Below are 22,774 nucleotides of genomic sequence, written 5' to 3'. Positions count from 1 at the left end.
AAATTTCTGCTGTTTAATAAAACTGATACTTTATATATACACCTCTTGAAATTCAAATAGTTCTCTTACTATTGTATACTATAGTTTACATGTATTTATTTATATTGTTTACGTTCTTTCTTGTTATTTGGTTGGCAAAATCATACCATGTTGAACAAACTAAAGTTTCTAACAATTTCAGGTCCATATTCATCATAGTCCTTCTTCGTGTGGCAATAACTCTTGAATTCTGCTGTTTGAGCCAAAAGGGAACCACCAAACCACACAGCATTTCTCTGCTTTCTATGTGAAATAACTTGAACATCCACACCTGTAGATTTAGTGCCACTTAGAGCTTCGCTTTGCGCTATTCTATTATTCACAATTGATTTCATATCCCTTTGTAGACGACGTCCAAAATCTTTGAACATAGTAGAACCACCCGAAAGAACAATGTTATTATATAAACCTTTACGGACATCTATTGGACAAGCTTGAATAGTCTCATCAACAACAGTTGGTAATGGGGTGAGGAAATCAGAAGAAGCAATTTCAGGGTTGAAAAATATTTCTGGAGCCAAAAATCTTTCGTAACCAACATCAACAATCTTCTTCCTAGTTTTCTCTTGGCTCTCCACCACAAATTGGGCAAACTTAGAAGCATCTCTATCAAATTTGTTGAACTCCTTTACTATGTCTGGACAAACATAACAGTATTCCTGTTTGATACGTTCTGCGGTTTTTAGTGATGTATCTTGTTCACCACGCTCTCTTAATAGTTGTTGAATGAATAGAGTAATATCTCTACCAGCGATTGGGATATTCTTAATAGCAGATCCAATAACATAACCCTCGGCAACAGGAATAACGTGCGTTACACCATCACCAGAGTCAATAACTGTACCGGTCAAAGAACGGTCAGTGACTTTTGGGGAGGTCCATGAGGCTGCCAGAGCCAAAACTGCTTGAACAGCAATATATAAACCAGCACAATTAAAAGATTCGAAGAAAATTTCAGCAACTTGCTCTCTATTTTCAGGTGGATTTAGAGGTGGTTCTGTCAATAAGAAGAAATGATCTTCTGGTTCAGTTCTCAAATATTTGAAGATGGAATTTTCCCAAAATCTTTCCATATGATCCCAATTTTCAACTTGACCATGCCTAATTGGATAACTCAAAGAGTATGACTGACCTTGTGCTGCTGCTAAAGCTTCATTACCTATGTAGAAGTCCAAATCTTCAGTGCCTCTCTTACCAGCCAGGTTGTTGGACAACAGCAATGATGACATATCGCCGCTGTTGAACGAAGTAGCAGAGGTAGAATTTCCAAAATACCCACTACCTGAAGAATCAGCACCACCGGCACTACTCTTATTTACAACAGTAGATTTCTTGGTGTTGGATGCTTGTGCAGTAGCAATTGCTGTTGGAAAAACCCACGATGGAGAGTCATTACCGGCAAAACCAAGTTTGGTTAAACCGGTACCATTGTCCATAACGACAGCAGGATTGTTTAAGTAGGACATTTTTTATAGTTTCTAGTGCGTTTACTGCCTTCTAAAACAATTGAGTAAAAATGAACTGTTTTAAAGTATTGCCAAAGTTTCGTTATTGGAATATTGCTCCTTACAACCGCAATAGATGTTTTTATAATGCTTCAAATGTAATCTGTTTATTTGTTTCAACAGTTTTCAATCAAAAACACAGATTATTTGTCTAAATTGATTATTATTGATACTAACAAGTATGCTGTATCAACGCTTTTCTTATATTTTTGAGTTAGTTACAATTCGGTGATCCAATTGGCCAATCTTATACAATAAGGAATATCAAAGCCTTGCTTTATTCTAATTCTATTTAATTGAACACTAATCAATATAGCAACACCTATATTTGGTAATATGCGAAACAGATCTCTTAATCAGAAGAAGGCACTATTTCAAGAGGTCCCTATTTTAGGAGAAGAGGTTTAGCAAGTTTAAGTTTCCCTTCAAAGCGAAATGTTGGTCAAAGGAAGTGTGAACCCCCAAGAAATCATAGCAGACGTCACCGTTGACCATGAACAATCACATGTCGTCTATAGTATATTACATATACATTCGGTCTATTCGAGTCATAATCTTCGGTTCAAGTTGCGCCAGAGTGTAGTAAACGCTCCAGCATTTGAACTGTCAAACAATCATTACTACAGTACATAGCCCTGTTCTTTTTGAAATTGCTTATGAAATACAGTTGACACTGTCTAGGGTAGCACTATTAATTGATCCACACTTAGTACAACTCTTAGTATTTCACCACAAAAGTTACTACCTTAATCGAACTAGAACAAAACCATTCTATTGTTGGCTTCAACTATTTCATCAATGCCACTTCCTCAACTGGATATATGATGGAATAGCGACTGCTCGCTGTGCAGAAACTTGAGCAGAGCAAAAAGCAAATCTATCTATAATACCAACATACAATACCTCTTATTCCTAACTATACACAATGTAAATGTATTGGGATAAGCACAATTGACCAGTTTTGAAGACCCTTAACGGCCAATTTGGGCGGTATGGTCCATAAATTTGATTAGTAATGTTAAACGACATAGTTAAAGGGTCACTGGCCTTGCCAAAAATGACTTCTGAATTCTGCTCACTTAGAGGGCCATCATATTCCATATTTAAGAATTATAATGTTGTAGTGCTCCTTTTGCAATTGACTGGCTGTTATTCTCTGGACCTGCAGTGAATAGATTAAAATTTTGTCTTATTGGAGGGTGTGCTTTCTATCAGTCTTTTTATTTTGCAGGCCAAAAGGAAAACAGAACAGATTATCGTTTCAGAATCTGGTGAAATACAACTTTGAAACGTAAACGAATAATAAGCTATTGATCAAAAACTTGGCCTTACCTTCATTATTATATCCATTTCAATCATTCAAAGTACCACGTTCTTTTTATTGTGTGGTGAAGTCTCATAGTATATTCCATTTTGCATTATTTTCATTCATATTGAAGAGCAAATAATTGATCTGTAACAGCAATAATGAAAACGGTGGGTTTATTACATGACGGAGATGGGACAGCACATGCACTCACCAATGGAATGTCAAGTTTGAAACTAGAAGATAGGGATAGCAGTGAAAGTGCCGCGTTACTCCGATCTGCTGTAATTGGTACCCCGAATGAGCAGAGCATGTCACCGGTTCCTATACTCGACTATGACTCTGGTTCTGCTAGTAATTTTACAAAGGGGGAATCAACTATGTTGGAAAGTGATGTGCTTCCCGATTTGGAATCATTGCCCATGCTCATGGACTACATTTTAGAATTATTGAAAAGTCCGAACGTTAGACTAAGACTATCGGCTACAAATAAGCTAAAGACCGTCTTAATATCATTGGCTCATGAGATATCAATAGAGCAGTTTCAGAGCTTCAATCATAAGTTGGACAATAAGATTTACCAGATGGTTCACAGTAAGGATGTGAGAAGTCAAATTGCAGGTGTGCTATCCGTTGACTGTTTAATATGGTATTATTCACAAACCGAAGAACTTCCAAATTATACTACTAAACTTGCTGGATATTTAAAGGTACTTATACCTTCCAAAAACTTGGATTTAATGAAGCAAGCAATTGAGATACTAGGCAAGTTAGCTATTCCAACGAGCTCAATAACTTCTGAATTTTTACAGCACGAGGTTAAAAACTGTATAGAGTGGCTAACAACATCACCTGAAAGCAAATTCTCAACCCAAACCCAAGAACTAAGGAAGCACGCGTCATTACAAATAATTACTGTATTGAGTAAAAACTCTCCTACTGTGTTATACCCATACATCAATTCTATTCTTGACAATATATGGCGAGCACTACGAGATCCAGATAATTTGATGCGTTTTGATGCCGCTAAAGTAGTTGGCTGTTGTTTGAGAATCATTTCGAAGAGAGATGAAAGTGCATGTAAGGAATGGATAATACACCTTATGCAAGGTTGTGCGTTTGGACTGACTTTAAAAACAACAGATGCTATTCATGCAACTTTGTTGGTTTATCATGAGCTTCTCGAACTGGATAGCGAATGCTTAAATGACTTTTTTGATGATATCTACTACGTTACTATGTCATTTAAGGATCATAGGTCACCATTAATTCGGGAAGAAATATGTAGTATTGTATCACTGTTGGCATCACTTAATCCGGTAATGTTTTCTAATCTTTATTTGGACAAGGTCATGAACCATTTCCTAGATTTACTTCAAAATATTACAACTTACAACATTTCTAACAAAGAAAGATCGCATATCTTTATCTCTATTGGTGATATTGCTGATAATGTTGGTGAAATGATGTTTGAATTTTTAGAACCTACATTAATTACATTGAAGGAAAGCCTGAGAACAAGGTACAGGACAAGAAAAGATTACGAGGAGGGTGTATTCTATTGTATTGGAAAACTATCTTCTGCTATCAGAGAAGATCTACAAAAATATTTGGAGGGCGGTCTATTAAAATTAATTCTAGAATGTCCTTTATCAGATCATATGCAAAAAACACTTTCTATTTTGAGTGCTAACACACCTGACTATGCAAAGCATATTGATAAGGAATTGCTAGATCTGTTATGTATCCATCTTTCTGGTGATCATTTTATAGAACCTGGCACGCCCATAAAAGGTAAACCGTTTTCACCAAATGCGGCAAGAGTATGGAGAAATCAAAACGTTTATCATCAAATCGGAATAGCAAATGATGACCTAAATGACGCTCAAATTCTGATACAGACTTTGAAGATATTCCGCGAAACTAAATTTAAGGTAGTATTAACTGAGTTTGTTAAGAATGTGATAATATACTATATCGAACATGAAAACCAACTTGTGCGAAAACTAGCTGCTTTAACAAGTTGTGAAATTTTTATTAATGATAGCATATGTAAAGAAACTTCTCTCAATTCTTTGAATACTGTATCTGAAGTACTAGAGAAATTGTTAACAGTTGCGGTGACTGACTTGAATCCTGAAATTAGACTAGAAATATTAAAACATCTCTCATCCCCATTTGACTCACATTTGGCAAAACCAGAGAATCTTCAGCTGCTGTTCACAGCTCTAAATGACGAACTGATTGCTATCCAAATTGAGGCTATGAAAATAATTGGTAGACTAGTCACGGTTAATCCTGCATATGTTATTCCTTCCTTAAGAAACTACTTATTGTCTCTTATTACTGAATTGAAGTATCCAAATTTTTCAACTAGAAAAGATGAGGCAGCCACATTGCTATGTACTTTAATCCAATCAAGCAAAAATGTTACGAAACCTTATATTGAGCCCATTTTAAACGTTTTATTACCAAAGTTAGATGACAACTCCTCAACCGTAGCATCCATTGCACTTAAAGCAATTGGTGCACTAGCGGTGGTTGGGGGTGAAGATATGAAGCAGAATAACTCGACACTATTTCCGTTGATGATAAAAACACTCCAGGATCAATCAAACTCCTTCAAAAGAGATGCAGCATTGAAATCATTGGGACAATTGGCAGCCTCTTCAGGATATGTTATACGTCCATTTTTAGACTATCCTGATCTGTTAAGTGTGTTAATTGGTATCTTAAGGGCAGAAAGTGCACAAAATATTAGAAGGGAAACTGTTAGATTAATCGGTATTTTAGGTGCGCTTGACCCACACAAACAAAGAGATGTTGAAGTTAACCTAAAAACAAAGCTTGCAGTAGAACAGAATCAACCTCCAATTGATGTGGCATTATTAATGCAAGGTAATTCTCCATCTAATGATGACTATTATCCCACAGTCGTGATTGTTTCCCTCATGAAAATTCTGAAGGATCCGTCATTATCATCCTATCATACATCTGCAGTGCAGGCCATAATGCAGATATTCCAAATTATGGGATTGAAATGTATTTCATTCCTTGACAAGATTATACCTGGGATAATTTCAGTCATGCATATGTGTCCCAGTAATCTTTTGGATTTTTATTTCCAACAGCTATGTCAATTGACAGTTATAATGAAACAACATATACGGCCTTATGTTGACGAAATATATGATGCAATTATTGAGTTTTTTCGATTTGAGAACTTACAGGTCACAATATTATCTGTTATAAATTCTCTATGTTATGCACTAAAAGGTGAGTTTAAAAGATTTATCCCTTTAACTTTAAATTTATTGTTAGGAGTTCTAGAAAAAGATCGTTCAGCTGGAAGAGAAAACTCAATTAGAGTTCTTCAGTCTTTTGTGATATTTGACACAAATCTAGAGTTGTATGCTCATACTATATTACCATCAATATTAAAACTTACTGAATTTTCTACCGGCCATCTTAGAAAGGCTGCCATCATAACGGTTGGTAAACTTTCAAAATGTATTAATTTATCAGAGATGGCGTCACGAATAGTTCACTCATTGGCAAGGGTATTGTATGTTAATGATGACGAACTTAGGGAAGTGACTCTGAATACACTATCTTTGTTGTTACTACGTTTGAAAAGAAACTATATCATATTTGTCCCAGTAGTCAATAGAATTTTAGTTGATTGCTCTATAAAGCACGCCATATATGATGATTTGGTTACAAAATTACTTAATGGAGAGGCTCTTCCGAATACTATCATATTGGAAGATGATACTGAGCAGAAACAATTATCCTTGTCTAATATAGCTGAAACTACTGATAAAAAACTTCCGATAAACCAAAATGGTTTGAAATCTGTTTGGGACTGTTCTCAGCTTAGAACCAAAGAAGACTGGCAAGATTGGATAAGGCGTTTATCTATCCAGTTCTTAAAGGAGTCACCATCTCCAGCGCTACGCACATGTGCTAATTTGGCAAGCATTTATCACCCTCTAGCAAGGGAACTATTCAATGCCTCTTTCTCCAGCCTTTGGTCTGAATTATACACTCAATACCAAGAAAGTTTGATCGGATCTCTATGTAGTGCATTATCATCACCACAAAACCCCCCAGAAATACATCAAGTTTTATTGAACTTAATAGAATTCATGGAACATGATGATAAACCGTTGCCAATCCCAATAAACACTTTAGGACAATATGCTGAAAGATGTCACGCGTATGCTAAAGCACTACATTATAAAGAAGTAAAATTTATAAAGGAGCCGGTAAGCTCTACGATTGAGTCCTTGATTAGTATTAACAATCAATTACATCAAACTGATGCAGCTATAGGTATTCTAAAACATGCACAGCAACATCATTCTTATCAGTTGAAGGAAACATGGTATGAAAAGCTCCAAAGATGGGATGATGCACTAGACTCTTATACCAAAAGGGCGGAAGCAGGAGATAACTCAATTGAAGTTACTGTAGGTAGAATGAGGTCATTACATGCTTTGGGTGAATATGAAACCTTGTCTCAACTGGCAGAAAACAAATGGAAGACATCTAATTTGCAAGTACGAAAGAAAATTGCACCTCTAGCTGCTGGGGCGGCTTGGGGTTTAGGTGAATGGGATGAGATTGAAAAGTATATTAGCGTAATGAAAGAAAATTCGCCTGATAAGGAATTCTTTGATGCAGTTCTGTGTTTACACAGAAACAGATTTGATGAGGCTGAGAAACATATATTTGCTGCTCGCGACTTATTGGTTACAGAAATATCAGCACTAATTAATGAAAGTTATACTAGAGCTTATGGTGTTGTTGTTCGTACGCAAATCATAGCTGAACTCGAAGAAATAATTGACTATAAGAAGGCATCTCATAACTCGGCAAAAAGAACACATTACCGCAATTTATGGGATCAACGTCTACTGGGTTGTCAGAAAAATGTTGACATTTGGCAAAGAATTCTACGAGTGCGCTCTTTGGTCGTTAAGCCAAAACAGGATATGCATATTTGGATAAAGTTTGCTAATTTATGTCGTAAGTCTGGCAGAATGAGTTTGGCTCAAAAAGCTCTTTACTCATTACTAGAGGATGGTAGTGATCCAAATCAACCAAATACTGCGAAGGCACCACCACCAGTAGTTTACGCTCAATTAAAATATCTGTGGGCGACATCTTCCCATGAAGAGGTCTTGCATCATTTAATCGGATTCACTTCAAGAATGGCTCATGATTTGGGTTTGGACCCTAGTAATATGATAGCGCAGAGCGTACCGCAAAATGCGACGGTTGCTCCGCAGCACATTGAGACATACACAAAATTGCTAGCAAGGTGCTTTTTGAAACAGGGAGAATGGAGAGTTGCAATACAACCCAATTGGAGAGTGCAAAATCCTGATGCGATTTTGGGTTCTTACTTATTAGCAACACACTTTGATAAGAATTGGTATAAGGCATGGCACAACTGGGCTTTAGCCAATTTTGAGGTTATTAGTATGCTAACGTCAAAAAATAAAAATGAGGACACGAACGGCGCTCAAGTTAATGGGGATTGGAGGATCGAAAATAGTATAATGGGAACAGATTATTTTAGTAACGATGAAAGTAAGTTCTCCCCTGAAATTATACAGCGTCACGTTGTTCCTGCTATCAAAGGTTTCTTTCATTCAATATCCCTCCTTAAGGCAAGTTCACTTCAAGATAATTTACGTCTTCTGACATTATGGTTCACCTTCGGTGGAGTAGAAGAAGCTAATAAAGCGATGCATGATGGATTTGGTATGATTAAAATTGACAATTGGTTAGAAGTCCTACCACAATTGATATCTAGAATACATCAACCTAATCCTGTTGTGAGTAAAGCGTTGCTTTCACTTCTTTCTGATTTGGGGAAAGCGCATCCACAAGCACTAATTTATCCTTTAACTGTTGCAATTAAATCCGAGTCTGTTTCGAGGCAGAAAGCTGCTTTGTCCATAATTGAGAAGATGAGGATACATAGTCCTATCTTAGTTGACCAAGCGGAGTTAGTAAGTCATGAACTGATCAGGTTGGCTGTTCTATGGCACGAATTATGGTATGAAGGACTGGAGGATGCAAGTAGACAATTTTTCGGAGAGCATAATACCGAAAAAATGTTTGCAACGTTAGAACCTCTTCATGAGTTACTGAACTGCGAACCCGAGACTTTACGAGAGGCCACATTTAAGAAATCCTTCGGCAGAGATCTAAATGATGCTTATGAGTGGGTTCTCAACTACAAGCGCACAAAAGATGTAAGCAACTTAAATCAAGCTTGGGATATATATTATAACGTCTTTAGAAGGATTAGCAGGCAATTGCCACAATTGCAATCATTGGAACTTCAATACGTTTCTCCAAAACTATTAGCAGCACATGATTTGGAATTAGCTGTCCCTGGAACATACTCAGCCACTAAGAATGTGATCAAGATATCTTATTTTGAACCGACATTAACAGTCATATCGTCAAAACAGAGACCTAGAAAGATATGGATTCATGGTAGTGACGGTGTTGAATACCAGTATGTCTTAAAAGGTCACGAGGATATTCGACAAGACAACTTAGTAATGCAGTTATTTGGATTGGTAAATACCCTCCTAAGAAATGATTCTGAATGTTTCCAAAGACATTTGGACATACAGCAATATCCAGCTATTCCATTATCTCCTAAATCTGGTTTATTGGGCTGGGTTCCTAACAGTGACACTTTTCATGTACTTATTAGCGAACACCGTGATGCAAAGAAAATTCCTCTCAACATTGAGCATTGGGTTATGTTGCAGATGGCACCAGACTTTGACAATCTTACTCTGCTTCAAAAGATTGAAGTATTTACTTATGCTTTAGATAGTACAAAAGGTCAAGACCTGTATAAAATTTTGTGGCTGAAAAGTAGATCATCAGAGGCATGGCTGGATAGAAGAACAACATACACAAGATCACTAGCTGTTATGTCTATGGTTGGTTATATTCTTGGTCTAGGTGATCGTCACCCAAGTAATTTAATGTTAGACAGAACAACAGGTAAGGTAATTCATATCGACTTCGGTGATTGTTTTGAAGCTGCTATACTTAGGGAGAAATTCCCAGAGAAAGTACCATTCAGATTGACTAGAATGCTTACATTCGCAATGGAGGTTAGCGGCATAGAAGGAAGCTTCAGAATAACTTGTGAGCACGTAATGAGAGTTTTGAGGGCAAACAAAGAATCTTTAATGGCCATGTTAGAAGCATTTGCATTTGATCCATTAATCCATTGGGGCTTTGATTTACCACCGCAGAAAATAACAGAAATGACTGGCATTCAGTTGCAATTAAGTAACACCAACGAATTGCTACGTAGAGGAGCAATTACTTTAGAGCAAGCTAATAAAATGGAAAAAGAGCAGCAAGCGGAGATCAAGAATGCTAGAGCATTGTTGGTTCTTCGGAGAATCATCAACAAGTTAACTGGTAACGATTTTAAAAGGTGTAAGGACCTCGGAATTAATGAACAAGTTGATAAGTTAATCCAGCAAGCTACTTCTGTGGAAAATTTATGTCAACATTATATCGGTTGGTGTCCATTTTGGTAATCACAATATGAAGTATCATTTCATATACCGTAGAGTTTCAAAGATATTTGATAACTTTTTCTTCATATTTTAGCTTTAATTATACAGTCTTCAAACTTATAGCTCACGTTCATTATAGCATATTGCTTTAGGTAGTGAAATTATAGCAGGTCTTTATTCATCGAGATCTATTCCGTCTTAACATTGTACTTTTCACAATATTTAGTGACGATTTCTTCCCATTTAGAGACGACTGGATGTTTGCTGTCTTCCAAATTATAATCCTCCGTAAAAATGCGCTTAGTAAGAATATTTTTTATTTGCAGTTCTTGCTTTGCATTATTGAAATCTTTCTTTAGCTCTTCATCATCTTTGCCATATCTGTATTCTAAACCTTGCAATCGCCCTATTATTTTTCCGACACGCAAACCTAATTCGGCACCCAAAGGGAAAGACATGTCGAAACCATCTTGTAAATTTTCCTCCTTTGCGCTAACAATGCCATCCAGATACCCCCGTTTGCTATGGTTATCTTTAAGTTTCAGTAAATCGGGACTCAGTTCTCTCGTAGACTCATCTAGATCATCACCGGATCCCCATACATCATCCAATAAATCAGCCATCTCTAAAACAGTCACTCAATCAATAAAAAGTTCCTAAGATCAACTTGCTCCACTTACTTAATAATCGGCTTAGCGTATCATGTATTTGTCATCAAACATTGCTTACTTGGGTTAATGCTTTTATATGCATTTTTGCGATGAGCTCTACGTCACTTGAAATTATGAAAAATGGAATTTTTCATAATTTCAATCACTGCGGTGAACTAACTTCTCGACAACACCAAAATAGTAACTATATAGTGCTAGGCAACAAATAGGAAACCAGACCCAGGAATAATAAAGAATTCACTTTGGTTTTTTTTTACTCAATCCAAAACAATTGATTGTTCTCGAACATAATACTTAGATAAAAAGAAATTGGCAAATAGTTTTTGTTACTCAAAAGCAATTCAAAAATGTTTGAAGGATTTGGACAAAATAAGAGAAGGAAGATCAATACTGAGTCTGCTGCTGAAGCTGAGCATAATAAGCCATGGGTTGAGAAGTATAGACCAAAGAAATTGGATGATGTTGCCGCTCAGGATCATGTTGTTAATGTGTTGAAGAAAACGTTAAGCTCAGCTAATTTACCACATATGTTATTCTATGGACCACCTGGTACTGGTAAGACATCAACTATTTTGGCTCTAACCAAAGAATTATTTGGGCCGGAACTCATGAAAACAAGGGTGCTAGAACTAAATGCCTCTGATGAAAGAGGTATATCGATTGTTAGAGAAAAAGTGAAAAACTTTGCGCGTCTGACAGTCTCTAAACCATCGAAACATGACCTAGAAAACTATCTTTGTCCACCATATAAGATTATTATTCTTGATGAAGCTGATTCAATGACAGCAGACGCACAGAGTGCTTTGCGTAGAACCATGGAAACTTACTCCACAGTCACAAGATTCTGTTTGATCTGTAATTATGTCACCAGAATTATTGATCCTCTAGCTTCAAGATGTTCCAAATTCAGATTCAAATCTTTAGATTCTTCAAATGCATTGCAGAGATTGAAATATGTTGCAGAAGAAGAAGGTGTAAAGGTTAAAGCAGGTTCCCTCGAGACCATTCTGGATATATCAGCAGGTGATTTACGTAGAGCGATAACACTCTTACAATCAGCTTCCAAAAATATTGGTTATTCTGGAGAAGATGAAGTATCCAAAGAACTTGTCGAAGAACTCGCAGCGGTTGTACCGGAATCCTCAATAAAACAGATTGTAGAGTTGGTTGCTACAAGGGATTTCAATAAGATCAGTGAATATATACAAGAATTTACGAGGAATGGGTGGTCAGCAGCATCAGTCGTATCACAACTACATGATTATTATATCAAAAGCTCTGAATATGATACCGCCTTCAAAAATAAAGTATCGATTATCTTATTCGATACTGACTCCAAGTTAACAAATGGTACAAATGAGCACATCCAACTCCTGAATATGCTGATAAAAATATCTCAGGTATGACCTACAAATTGTCCTGCAAAACATATAAATCATATTTGACTTGTGTATCCTATAAATGCATGGTATATAATGAATGATTTTCGAGTTATGAATCAGTTCGAATTATTAAGCATATAAGAACTTCTTAAACTCGACAAAGGCCTTGCCTCTGTGAGACAATGTGTTCTTGAAATCTTTCTCCATTTCAGCGTATGTCATACCCTTACCTTCTAGAGGTTCAAATATGGAATCCCAGCCAAAATTCGTTGGGCCACGGCTGTCGACGATCTTACCTTTGGTGATTCCCTGGAAAATATGATATTCACCATTTTCGTCACAGTAGGCAATGGTTGTGATTGCCTCTGCACCTTTGTTGGAATATGGTTCTAGTAACTTTACTATTTTCTCAAGCGACATGCTCTTCAAAAACCATTTGATGTAGGCACCAGGTAGGCCATTGAACTCATCAAAAGTGAGTGCAGTGTCTTCCACAAATACTGGGGTACCGACACCTAGTTCTTTGACAGCTTGTTTACATTTTGTTAGTGCAATTGCCTTTAAGTCAACATCTTGCAGTTCATCCAAATCAAGTGGCTCATTCTTTAAGGTGATGGAGCCTTTTTTGTCTTCAGCTGCTAGCAGCATCTGTACCTCTTTCAATTTGTTGGCATTGCCAGTGACAAAAGTGATTTCAGTTGGCGCCATTTTCTCTGCTTTGAATGTTTTTTGAGTTTGTTTGTGAAATCCTATCTAAATTCTATTGACTAATAATAGTGTCTGGTAAGCGATTGAAATAAATAAAAGCAGCTCTGAGTTTTGCATATGTGATGGGCGGATCATCGCAAATTGTTTCAAATTTTTCATTTTTAGATAATAAAAAAAAGCATCACGTGACTGATAGGTTAATAACTGTATATGACTGCATTATCAGGTTATAGCTGATGCAAGCTTAAAGATTAGAATGACCAGACTTAATCCTTATAATATTCAAGCACGAAGATAAAGAGATATCTCCCTAATGACCAATGAAAGTGCTTAGTATATTAACAACGGCTATCTGTTTTCATGATTATTCTATCAAAAGCTATACATAAGAAAACATACAAGTATGAAATGAAATAAATAATTGATTCAGAAATAGGTGAACCAGCATTTGAAAATTAAATTGAGTATTTGGAATGGTATTAATTAAACCATTCAATAGAAACGTCTTTGTTTAAGAAAATGAAAGGGGAAGCATTAAAAGTGTGAGGGAGTGTTGAATTAGGCTGGAGCATATTCCAACTCGTTGCTGTTTTCGTATTCCCACATATCCAAAGCAACAATAGCAGACTCTCTGACAACATCGACTTCATCATTCAAATATTGCTTTAAGATAGGAAGAGCGTCTTCAGAAGCAATGGCACCCAAAGCTTCAGCGGCTTCGTGTCTAACCATTGGGGCCTCTTCTTTACGGCCCAAAACTTCAGTCAAAGATGGGACGGCGGCGGTAGAACCCATTTGGCCAAAAACGTAAGCAATTTCGTGCTTGAATAGAGCAGATGGGTCATTGAAACCACTGGCCAACGCTAGAACGGCCTCGTCAGTGCCGATATCTCTCAATCTGAACATAGCTCTGTATCTCAAGAATAGAGGTTTTTCTTGGTCGTTCAGGAGCTTCTTTAGTTCTTCCAAGTCGTACTCCTTCTCTAGAGCTAGAGGAGGAGCTGGGTCAATACTGGAATATAGAGACTGTTGTAGGCTTTCCTTGGTTGGAGCATCACTGTGTTGCCAGTTGATTCTAGCAATAGCCAACTCACAAGTTTCTCTAACAGCAACATGAGGATCGTTCTTCAGACATTTTTCAAGGTCTTCTAAAGAATCTTTGTCACCTAGGGCACCCAAAGCTTCAGCTGCTTCATGTCTGACCATTGGTTGTTGAGCTAGATCCAACATAGTCTTTCTAAGTAGTGGAGCAGCCTTTAGGTTCTTGGTTTGACCCAAGACGTAAGCAACTTCATGCTTCAACAATTCACTGTTGTCACCGAAAGTCTCACCCATGTATTGCACTGCCTTTTCAGCATCAGATGGGTTGGCTTCAAATTCGGAAGCAGCAGTCTTCAAGTTGAACAGAGCTCTAAATCTGTTGGCAAGAGCACTCTTACCTTCCTTGTTAACCAAGATGTCTCTTAGTTGCTCCAAGTTACAGTCATCGACGTTTTCTTCAAAGTGCTTTTCAAAATTGGTAGACATTTCTCGTTATGGTTATATAAATTATGCTCTTTTCTATACAGAAAGAATTCAGAATTATTAAAAAAATGCTAATGATAACTTCAAATCAATAAACTACAAACAGTTAGGCAGGTCATCAATGGTGAAATAGATAGAGATTATATATCACAACTAACTGGACTACTTGCCATGTCACCACTATCCATGTGTATTATACAATGAAAAAAAAATTTTGCGATGAGCTAGAATTTCAAATTTCTTCATCAGGACTGTGCCCATCTCCACAGAAAGTGCCGCATTGGGAGGCATAAAAACTACTTTCGTTGCTTTTTTTTGAGAGAGAAAGTTGAAAAAGATAATATAGCGAATTTAGACTATAGAGCAGGATACAAACGAACACATTAAATGATATTTCATGGGTACTAGTTTTTCATAGATGGCTTGCTAATCAGTACTATACTTTGCAGTTCTTGGGGGTGGGAGGAATAATATAAAAATGAACTCCACAGAGCAAATGTGCACTTGGTAAGCATAGCAATACTATAACACAGCTGTGAATAAATAACAGAGCATAATTACAAATCTGTATAGCTTCTTTCTTTTTAGAAATATGCGTATATATACTGTCAAACAATGCGAAAGCGGGTAGGAATATTTTTTTGGACCCTCACTTACTAGATCAGGAAGAACTAAGGTACGAGTTGAAGCGGACTAATACAACGCTACATGAAGTTTATAGAGTACAATGAATGATTTTTTATGCGGAGAATGGGCACTACTAATCTAGAGCAGAAGCGATCGTATAAGTACTTCGAACCATATGATCCTGAAATAGACGTTCCCATTGTTCTCTTCCTAGTCATATTTTAACATAGTTATAAAGTAAACATGCTACAGAATTGTTAAGTTTTGTACGCCAAGTAATCGCAGGTTATTGCTATTGTATGGAGTGGGGGGTGGTAAATAATTAATTGCGTAAGTAAATTCGTTATACGATGCTGTAGTGGTTGGAGATCAGTGTACTTGTTGTAACAAAATTTTCCTATTTTGGTGTACAATTCCAGGAATGGTGGATGCTCACTTTCATTTTTCAATGGGTTGTGTTCCAATTCCAGTTTTTTTTTACCTGTAGAGAAGTATAGAAAGTACTAAAGGTTTTTCAGCGTAGTTTTTTAAGATGACATAGCCTCCCAGCTAAGTATATTGAAAAGTGATGAGCTGTGCTACTGAATATTACTGTTATTTAGCCACTTTTCTCATTGCTACAATGTCAGATTAATATTGTACGATAATCTACGCATGGCTCCTGGTTTTTTTTCATGGTAAAACGATTTTTTCGAACCGTCTCATTACTCTGACCTCTCTCTGTCCTATAGGGTGATATGGCCATCTCATCGAATGGCTGATAGCTCTAATTTTTCCGTCAAAGGAACTCTTCTGTTTGGACGCAATGACCTTCTTTCTTTTTTCTCATGAAGGCATTACGTAGTCAGATCAAGAATTTTAGTTTTGCAGAAATATAAAAGGTTTGAGGAATAAATAAAAAAATTTTCTTGGGAAAGTTTATGGTTGAAAACTGGAACATTTGTTTCTGACCTTATTCACTACATTATAATAAGTTGAGTTAGTACTCTTTTTATTGGTTTTGGTCATATTTTGCTTGATTTCACTAAATGGTGCTATGCAGTTGTGCTGTGAAATATTGGCTTATGCATAACCTATTTGCAGGACTTTTTAGATAGTCGGTAAAATGCCACTTCATTATGTATTTTACTGCTATTGGTAAAACCTGCTATGCTATCTCGTTTGACTAAGTCAATTGGTCGATCGAATGAACTCTTTTGCCTATCTTCATCGCATTTACAGCTATAATTGAGGAGATTTAGAACAATGTGATTCTGGGAAGAGGGTAGGCATCGAGCATGTGATTTCATCGTGTAGTTGTATGTCACTATTTTTCTTGCATTGTACAAAGCAGGTGTTATTTCACGTAGTAAGTAACTAATCATAATTGCCTCTTTGGCCAAGTGGTAAGGCATCGCACTCGTAATGCGGGGATCGTGGGTTCAATTCCCACAGGAGGCATTCTGTTTATCCAATTGTGGGCACTCTTCAGTCCTGAAGATGCTAACATTTTTTTTAATCCAATAGCTCATGTTCAATTTTATGGTTACCAACATTAATACATAAACATTATAATACAAAAGTTATTGTTAGTGATGAACCGACTACCAACAGTGTCTAAAAAGTTTTCTGGTATGGATTGGGAAATGATGTATATGGAATAGTAGTTAGATAGCTATACAGGTCAAACTAATTATTGTTTCTTAGACTTTTTCTCCTCATCACGCTTTGCATAGATTTCAGCTGTAAATGGTTCCTCAAACTTTAGAGCCATGTAGTACATGGCATGTACAAAGAATGCCAAAATCAATCCTGCTGGTTTACCAGCAATTAGCGAAGTACCGATGAAAGAAAATGTAGAACCTTGGTACATTGGGTTATTGGAAACATTAAATGGAAAAGCTGTTACTCTGTCATTCATTAAAATACCGAAATAGTCACCCAAGTAAGTACCCGTGATACCCAACTGGTACATTGAGGAAATCACTAGTATTTGGCCCACAATTAAAAACGCGTACCCGATATTTGTGATTTTTGGGGTGTCTAACAATGGGGAGACTTCTTGATGTCTCAATGCCTTTTCAAATGTCAAATCTCTAGCAATACCTAGAGAAAATATGGTGGCTGCAAGGAAATAACAGCCTCTCTTTGGCGAACCAGCAATCTTGGTTAGGAAATGTGTGTGGTATTCCAGCCTTGCCACTATATTCCAAAACAATGGGTTAAATATAATGAAAAGTAACGCAGAGTAGAAGTATGGAGCATCGTAATCCACAGAGTACATTAGCCCTTCAACGAAATTCTCAAACTGGATAACTTTATCCTCTACAAAGTCAGCACCAAACATCTTACCTTGCCTAGTATTAAATCACTATCAATTGAGTCAGTAATATTAATGGTAGGCCGTTTTGACATATACCACAATTTAGTAAATAGGTTGGTGCTTCACTTATATATACTTTAGATTACTTATTCCCGAGTCAACCAAGTCCCCTTTGGCATTGAAATATTTCACATGCCACACGGCAACCCGCAGAGCCGTGTGCAGGTTCAATGCTTCGTGAAACCAGCAAACTGTGATAGTCTGTTGTAGTTGACATCAATTGGGATATCTTTCAGAATTCATTATACTTCATCTAGAATTCAGAGATGTTAGATATACTAGGTGGATTCAAACAAACCTGTATGCATGTGAATTTGGTGATCGCAGTGAGATTTTTAGTCATTGTGCAACCTTGACCATATGATTTAGGCTTAGACCTTACACTCTTTTTTGCAGTTAAACATTGTTTGTTTTCTATGGTATCTACTTGTAACATTGTAGTCAGTTTTTTGCTTTAGTTGTGTAGTGCACTAAGTATGTCTGCTGTTTCTTTAAACGCGTTAAGTTCCTGCTTGAATATCTCTTCTTCCCTTTCAAAATCAACTACACTAGATAATTCTTCGATTTTACCATCTTTGACTAATTGGCCATGATAGCCATCTAGATGTTGAATTAAGTCCTCACCATGCAGCTCCTTACCTCGAAGTTGAGCCACTTCTTCAAATTTGATCTCTTCCGGAACACCAGCGTTTCCCACAAGTTCAATCTTGGCTGGAACCAAGTAAACAGAGCTCATTTCTAAATAAACTACAGTTCTATTTTTCTATTGTACTTTTCCAAGTATATAAGAATAAGTTTCAACTAGTGTATGGCCAATATTTATAAGAATTACGTGTGTGTACTATATATTGAGATGCCATCCTCATCGCGCTCGCATCATTTTCCCAATGAAATCGCGTGGTGTGTGATCAGAGTGGTATCGCCGAATTTACATAATGAAGAGCGATGAGTTACTTGGCCTGTCATAGAAGAAACTCCAATTGTTGATTTACAATAGGCAGAAACTAACCAATAAGGCATCGATTATAGATTTCACTTATAATTCTAAAGCAAAATTACAGAAATGTCTACCTGTACAACCCAACTTTATGGTGGTGCAATTACTACCGTTTTGCCTTTAGGGTTCATGGATGTATCAATGCTAAGGGAAGTGCCGGATACTCAGGAGGTATTTGTTAATAGTCGCACTCCACAGGAATGTGCTCATGCAGAGGATGGCCTAGCAGAAAACGAAAGTATAATTATTGACTTATTACAAATGGTGGAGGCTCCTTCTGATGATGAAGCCTTGAATGTGCATATTGAAGATGTGACATCATTGAATGGTGGAGATGCCTGGGATACTGTAAAGAAAGAAACTCAGCCAGATGGTACCATTACTTGCATATTAACTGAATCTGTGCACAAATGGGGTAAACAGGATATGAGAGAAACGTTGGCAATCTGTCTTGCATTAAAACGAATGAAGGATGTTGAAACAGATGCGTTAATATCAATAAATGTACCTTTAAAAGCTGAAGAGGTAGAGCTCTTAAGCAAAACCGAAGAGGTCAAGAGACTTACAGCAAGTTACGATGTCCTAAAGAATATTGTAAAGGAATTCAAAGTTTTAGACAAGTCATTGTTCGCCTGATTCATGGATTTAACTAAAATGAATAGTCAATAATCCTTGTATTTGCACGAATCAATACTGTATGTTTTGATGATAGTCACCGTTTGTTTCTCTTATTAATACGATATATGAATATTTCTACTCATCGCAATCAATAGTTATATATAGGGCCATTAGTGTATAGTGATAAAACAACTTGATCAAAAATTTGTATACACTCTACTTTGAGAACAATAACAAAGTATAATTCTAATATTAGCTCAGTGATGTGATCTTTTTGACACTGTGCTAGACATCTACATCGGTTATAGGGATCATATTCTAAACTTGACTTTCAATTTAAGTTCATATTTCGAATAGGTTAATTCCTGCATTTGAAGCACATAGAATTGTTGCTCATTGCAGATATATGACAATGGCACGTAAGAGGTCTAATTTTAAGATTTTGAGAATTTTCTTCTTTCTCATAGCTGGTTTAGCCGGTATTGCATTGCTTTTAAAACTATCATCCAATGCGAGAGCATCTGATATTCAAAAGATATTGCAAAACTTACCAAAAGAGATAACTCAAAGTATAAATGTTGCAAACTCTAATCAGAAGGCCGATGCTGATGTAATGGCTAAGTTTGCAAAACTAGCAGAGGATATAAAACTAAAACAAGAAGAACAAAGCAAACAGTTTGAGAGACAAAGGAAAGTCCTTGAGAGAAAATTGAGAAACATGAAACAAATTTCGACCGATGCAACATTGCGTGAGAAATTGGCATATAATTTTGAATACGATGGTAAGAGCAGATTTCCGGCGTTCCTCTGGCAAACCTGGTCTGGATCACAAACACCTGAAGAAGTCCTGCACGTCAAAGCTACTTGGCAAGAAAAAAATCCTGGATTTGTCCACGAAATTTTAACCCCAGAAATGATGAATGCTCTGGTTCATCACTATTATTCAATTGTGCCGGAGGTAGTCGAAGCATATAAACTATTGCCTGATAATATCTTAAGAATCGATTTCTTCAAGTATCTGGTTTTGTTAGCAAGAGGAGGTACTTATGCTGATATTGATACTAGCCCATTACAGCCGATTCCAAACTGGATTCCGGAAACTGTTGAACCAAGTGATATTGGTTTAACTGTCGGAATTGAACATGATGCGCAAGCAGTCGATTGGAGAAGTCATTATGTGAGGAGATTACAATTCGGTACATGGGTTATACAAGCTAAACCTGGTCACCCAGTACTGAGAGAGGTTGTCGCACAAATAGTGGAGCATGTTTTAAACAACAAAGATGATTTAAGCACAGTTAATGTCAGAAATGATTTGAGTGTAATGAAATTCACCGGTTCTGCTCTGTTTACCGATGCAATAATGACATATTTAAATGATTTCATTAAGAGTGGTTTAGATAGGAAAGTCACTTGGAGGGACTTTACGAAGATTACTAGTCCTAAATTGGTTAGTGATATTTTAGTTTTTCCTGAGTTTTCATTCAATGTTCCGGAAAACTTTGACAAAGAAGACCCTCTAAGAGCTCAATTTTTTATCTCTCACAAAGGAGAAAAGTTCTGGAAAGCAGCACCAAAAGTAGCATCATAAATTACACTATATAGGTAAATAGCGTTAATATTTCACTGATTATCCTTGAAGTTTACATAATTATTTTGGTCTTTTTTATATTGTCTTTGTGTGGTTTATTACTTGACATTCAATTTTATGTTTTGGTTTCATATGGTTAGGAAAATAAATAAAATAACACAAATTTAAAAATAATAATGAAATAGTCAAATCCTATCTCAACAAGTAAACATCACTTATATTTATTCAAGTAATTATAATTTATAATAGTAATAATACTCCATTGAAAAGCATCAAGGAGTTCTGAATAAATTTACACCTATTTAGTATGCCTGTTCTTGCTTTTGTTTTGCTTCCCTTTCTAGACGCTCCTCAATTTCTCTAAGTTCTTGCTCTCTTTGAAGCAATTCCTTTCTCTTTAATATTAGTTCTTGTTGAACTCTTTCTTCAAATGCCTTTAGTCTTTCTTCCTCTAGTCGTATTTGTTCTTCACGTGCAGTGTATGTGTCGCTGGAGGATGCATCTTGTCCAGTGATACTTTGCGAAGAAGGTGGCATAGGCGATTGCGATCCATGAGGTAAATGTGATACATCACCTCTTGGAAGTGATTGCGGTGGAATATCATTTCTAAAATTGAAACTAGTTTCCCCTGATAGTGCTTCTGTTCTGTATCTTTCGTATAACACTTCATGTGTATAGTCCTTTAAGTCATGTAAATGTGAGATTAACAAAGCATTTCTTAGTACAACAAAGTCAGAAATGCTGGTGTCTTCCACGTCTAGCATACCCCATGGATATTTTCTACCTCTAATCATTGTAGAGTTACCGACATCGAAAACCTCATTAGAACCGATAACAGAGAAAGGAAGTAACGAGCGCAGATACGTGTTTGTTTCATAATCTTCCTCGCTTATATCTTCCTCATCAAATGGGAAGTTATAAATTGGTAGATTATGACGATCAATATCCTCCATTATTAATTTTTTATTCAATTTTAGCTCTTCTTGGGTCAAAGAATCGGCTTTACTAATCACAGGGATAATATTAACCAATGTACCTAATTGTCTCATAAACTCAATATCCATCTCTTTTAAACCATGGCCAGTAGGCACAATCATATACAGACAACAATGTGCTCTACCATCTTTGAATCTCGGATTTCTACGAACTCTACTCTCTTCCAACAATATTTCATCGTATTGGTGACGAATATAATCAGAAATAATATCAAATGACTTCCTATTGTCTAAGGAATCACCAAAACCGGGTGTATCAACGATATTAAGCTGAATTTTCACACCTTCATCATCTTCTAGTTCTACAGTCTCCTCTCTTAATTGCAGTTCAATTTCTGTAGAAGTATCAGTTGGCAACATAACTGTTGTTGAAACGTCAACGACTTGTTGACCACACAATGTGTTGATAAAAGTTGATCTACCACATCCTGATTGGCCTACTATCATCAACGTGAAGCTAATACCTCTTTTTAAATGCTTACGCTTCCTAAGGGTAGATGAAGCATCAATAATACCAGACATATTCTTACCTTATGATGTTGGTTATACCACTTCTCCTCAATTAACCTATTATAGAAGAGCTGATTTGTAAATTGATCTTACAAAAAACAACACGTCCTTTTTCTTTGCGTTCGCAATATTGATGAAGGATCAGAAAGCCTAACAATCAGCGAGAAAGATATGTATATATGTGAAGTACCAACTAGTTAGAGCTCACGGTTTGTAATTTGTCTGCCCTCTGTGAGACTTAACTATGTTTGCTACTCTTGCTTGCCTAACTGATAGTCCACTAGCCTAGGCTTTTGGTCTTCACAAAATATCGAACAGATCAGCAACAAAATCTTTGGGACGAGGGAATCAGATTGTACGACAATATT

The 22,774-nt window shown here is 36.6% G+C and overlaps 11 protein-coding genes and 1 non-coding gene across 12 annotated transcripts; 5 read left to right on the top strand and 7 right to left on the bottom strand.

Annotated features, from left to right (window-relative positions):
* Positions 1 to 140: 140 nt before the first annotated feature.
* On the bottom strand, positions 141 to 1,505 carry ARP3 (actin-related protein 3; the record flags this gene model as incomplete). The annotated part of the gene is made up of 1 exon (XM_445996.1): positions 141 to 1,505. One exon carries the CDS (start codon positions 1,503 to 1,505, stop codon positions 141 to 143), a length of 1,365 nt encoding a protein of 454 aa, XP_445996.1.
* A 1,506-nt stretch (positions 1,506 to 3,011) lies between these two features.
* Positions 3,012 to 10,442, top strand: TOR1 (phosphatidylinositol kinase-related protein kinase TOR1; the record flags this gene model as incomplete). The annotated part of the gene is made up of 1 exon (XM_445995.2): positions 3,012 to 10,442. The coding sequence occupies one exon, from the start codon at positions 3,012 to 3,014 to the stop codon at positions 10,440 to 10,442; it is 7,431 nt and encodes a 2,476-aa protein (XP_445995.2).
* Positions 10,443 to 10,609: 167 nt separating this feature from the next.
* Positions 10,610 to 11,044, bottom strand: YAE1 (Yae1p; the record flags this gene model as incomplete). The annotated part of the gene is made up of 1 exon (XM_445994.1): positions 10,610 to 11,044. The coding sequence occupies one exon, from the start codon at positions 11,042 to 11,044 to the stop codon at positions 10,610 to 10,612; it is 435 nt and encodes a 144-aa protein (XP_445994.1).
* A 395-nt stretch (positions 11,045 to 11,439) lies between these two features.
* On the top strand, positions 11,440 to 12,498 carry RFC2 (replication factor C subunit 2; the record flags this gene model as incomplete). Its single annotated transcript, XM_445993.1, has 1 exon — positions 11,440 to 12,498. One exon carries the CDS (start codon positions 11,440 to 11,442, stop codon positions 12,496 to 12,498), a length of 1,059 nt encoding a protein of 352 aa, XP_445993.1.
* Positions 12,499 to 12,603: 105 nt separating this feature from the next.
* HAM1 (nucleoside triphosphate pyrophosphohydrolase HAM1) lies at positions 12,604 to 13,182 on the bottom strand (the record flags this gene model as incomplete). The annotated part of the gene is made up of 1 exon (XM_445992.1): positions 12,604 to 13,182. One exon carries the CDS (start codon positions 13,180 to 13,182, stop codon positions 12,604 to 12,606), a length of 579 nt encoding a protein of 192 aa, XP_445992.1.
* Positions 13,183 to 13,740: 558 nt separating this feature from the next.
* LIA1 (deoxyhypusine monooxygenase) lies at positions 13,741 to 14,709 on the bottom strand (the record flags this gene model as incomplete). The annotated part of the gene is made up of 1 exon (XM_445991.1): positions 13,741 to 14,709. The coding sequence occupies one exon, from the start codon at positions 14,707 to 14,709 to the stop codon at positions 13,741 to 13,743; it is 969 nt and encodes a 322-aa protein (XP_445991.1).
* Positions 14,710 to 16,701: 1,992 nt separating this feature from the next.
* On the top strand, positions 16,702 to 16,773 carry tT(CGU)1. Its single transcript has one exon. It is a non-coding gene; the product is annotated as a tRNA-Thr (tRNA).
* A 232-nt stretch (positions 16,774 to 17,005) lies between these two features.
* OPI3 (bifunctional phosphatidyl-N-methylethanolamine N-methyltransferase/phosphatidyl-N-dimethylethanolamine N-methyltransferase) lies at positions 17,006 to 17,659 on the bottom strand (the record flags this gene model as incomplete). The annotated part of the gene is made up of 1 exon (XM_445990.1): positions 17,006 to 17,659. One exon carries the CDS (start codon positions 17,657 to 17,659, stop codon positions 17,006 to 17,008), a length of 654 nt encoding a protein of 217 aa, XP_445990.1.
* A 490-nt stretch (positions 17,660 to 18,149) lies between these two features.
* On the bottom strand, positions 18,150 to 18,431 carry GVI51_F00209 (uncharacterized protein; the record flags this gene model as incomplete). The annotated part of the gene is made up of 1 exon (XM_445989.1): positions 18,150 to 18,431. One exon carries the CDS (start codon positions 18,429 to 18,431, stop codon positions 18,150 to 18,152), a length of 282 nt encoding a protein of 93 aa, XP_445989.1.
* A 327-nt stretch (positions 18,432 to 18,758) lies between these two features.
* Positions 18,759 to 19,328, top strand: MOG1 (Ran GTPase-binding protein MOG1; the record flags this gene model as incomplete). The annotated part of the gene is made up of 1 exon (XM_445988.1): positions 18,759 to 19,328. One exon carries the CDS (start codon positions 18,759 to 18,761, stop codon positions 19,326 to 19,328), a length of 570 nt encoding a protein of 189 aa, XP_445988.1.
* Positions 19,329 to 19,716: 388 nt separating this feature from the next.
* Positions 19,717 to 20,901, top strand: HOC1 (alpha-1,6-mannosyltransferase; the record flags this gene model as incomplete). Its single annotated transcript, XM_445987.1, has 1 exon — positions 19,717 to 20,901. One exon carries the CDS (start codon positions 19,717 to 19,719, stop codon positions 20,899 to 20,901), a length of 1,185 nt encoding a protein of 394 aa, XP_445987.1.
* Positions 20,902 to 21,203: 302 nt separating this feature from the next.
* CDC11 (septin CDC11) lies at positions 21,204 to 22,418 on the bottom strand (the record flags this gene model as incomplete). The annotated part of the gene is made up of 1 exon (XM_445986.1): positions 21,204 to 22,418. The coding sequence occupies one exon, from the start codon at positions 22,416 to 22,418 to the stop codon at positions 21,204 to 21,206; it is 1,215 nt and encodes a 404-aa protein (XP_445986.1).
* Between the last annotated feature and the right edge of the window lie 356 nt (positions 22,419 to 22,774).

Source organism: Nakaseomyces glabratus, chromosome F, assembly GCF_010111755.1.
Source record: "Nakaseomyces glabratus chromosome F, complete sequence".
In the NCBI taxonomy this organism is placed as follows: Eukaryota; Fungi; Ascomycota; class Saccharomycetes; order Saccharomycetales; family Saccharomycetaceae; genus Nakaseomyces; species Nakaseomyces glabratus.
This window is presented reverse-complemented; position numbering and strand designations above follow the sequence as displayed.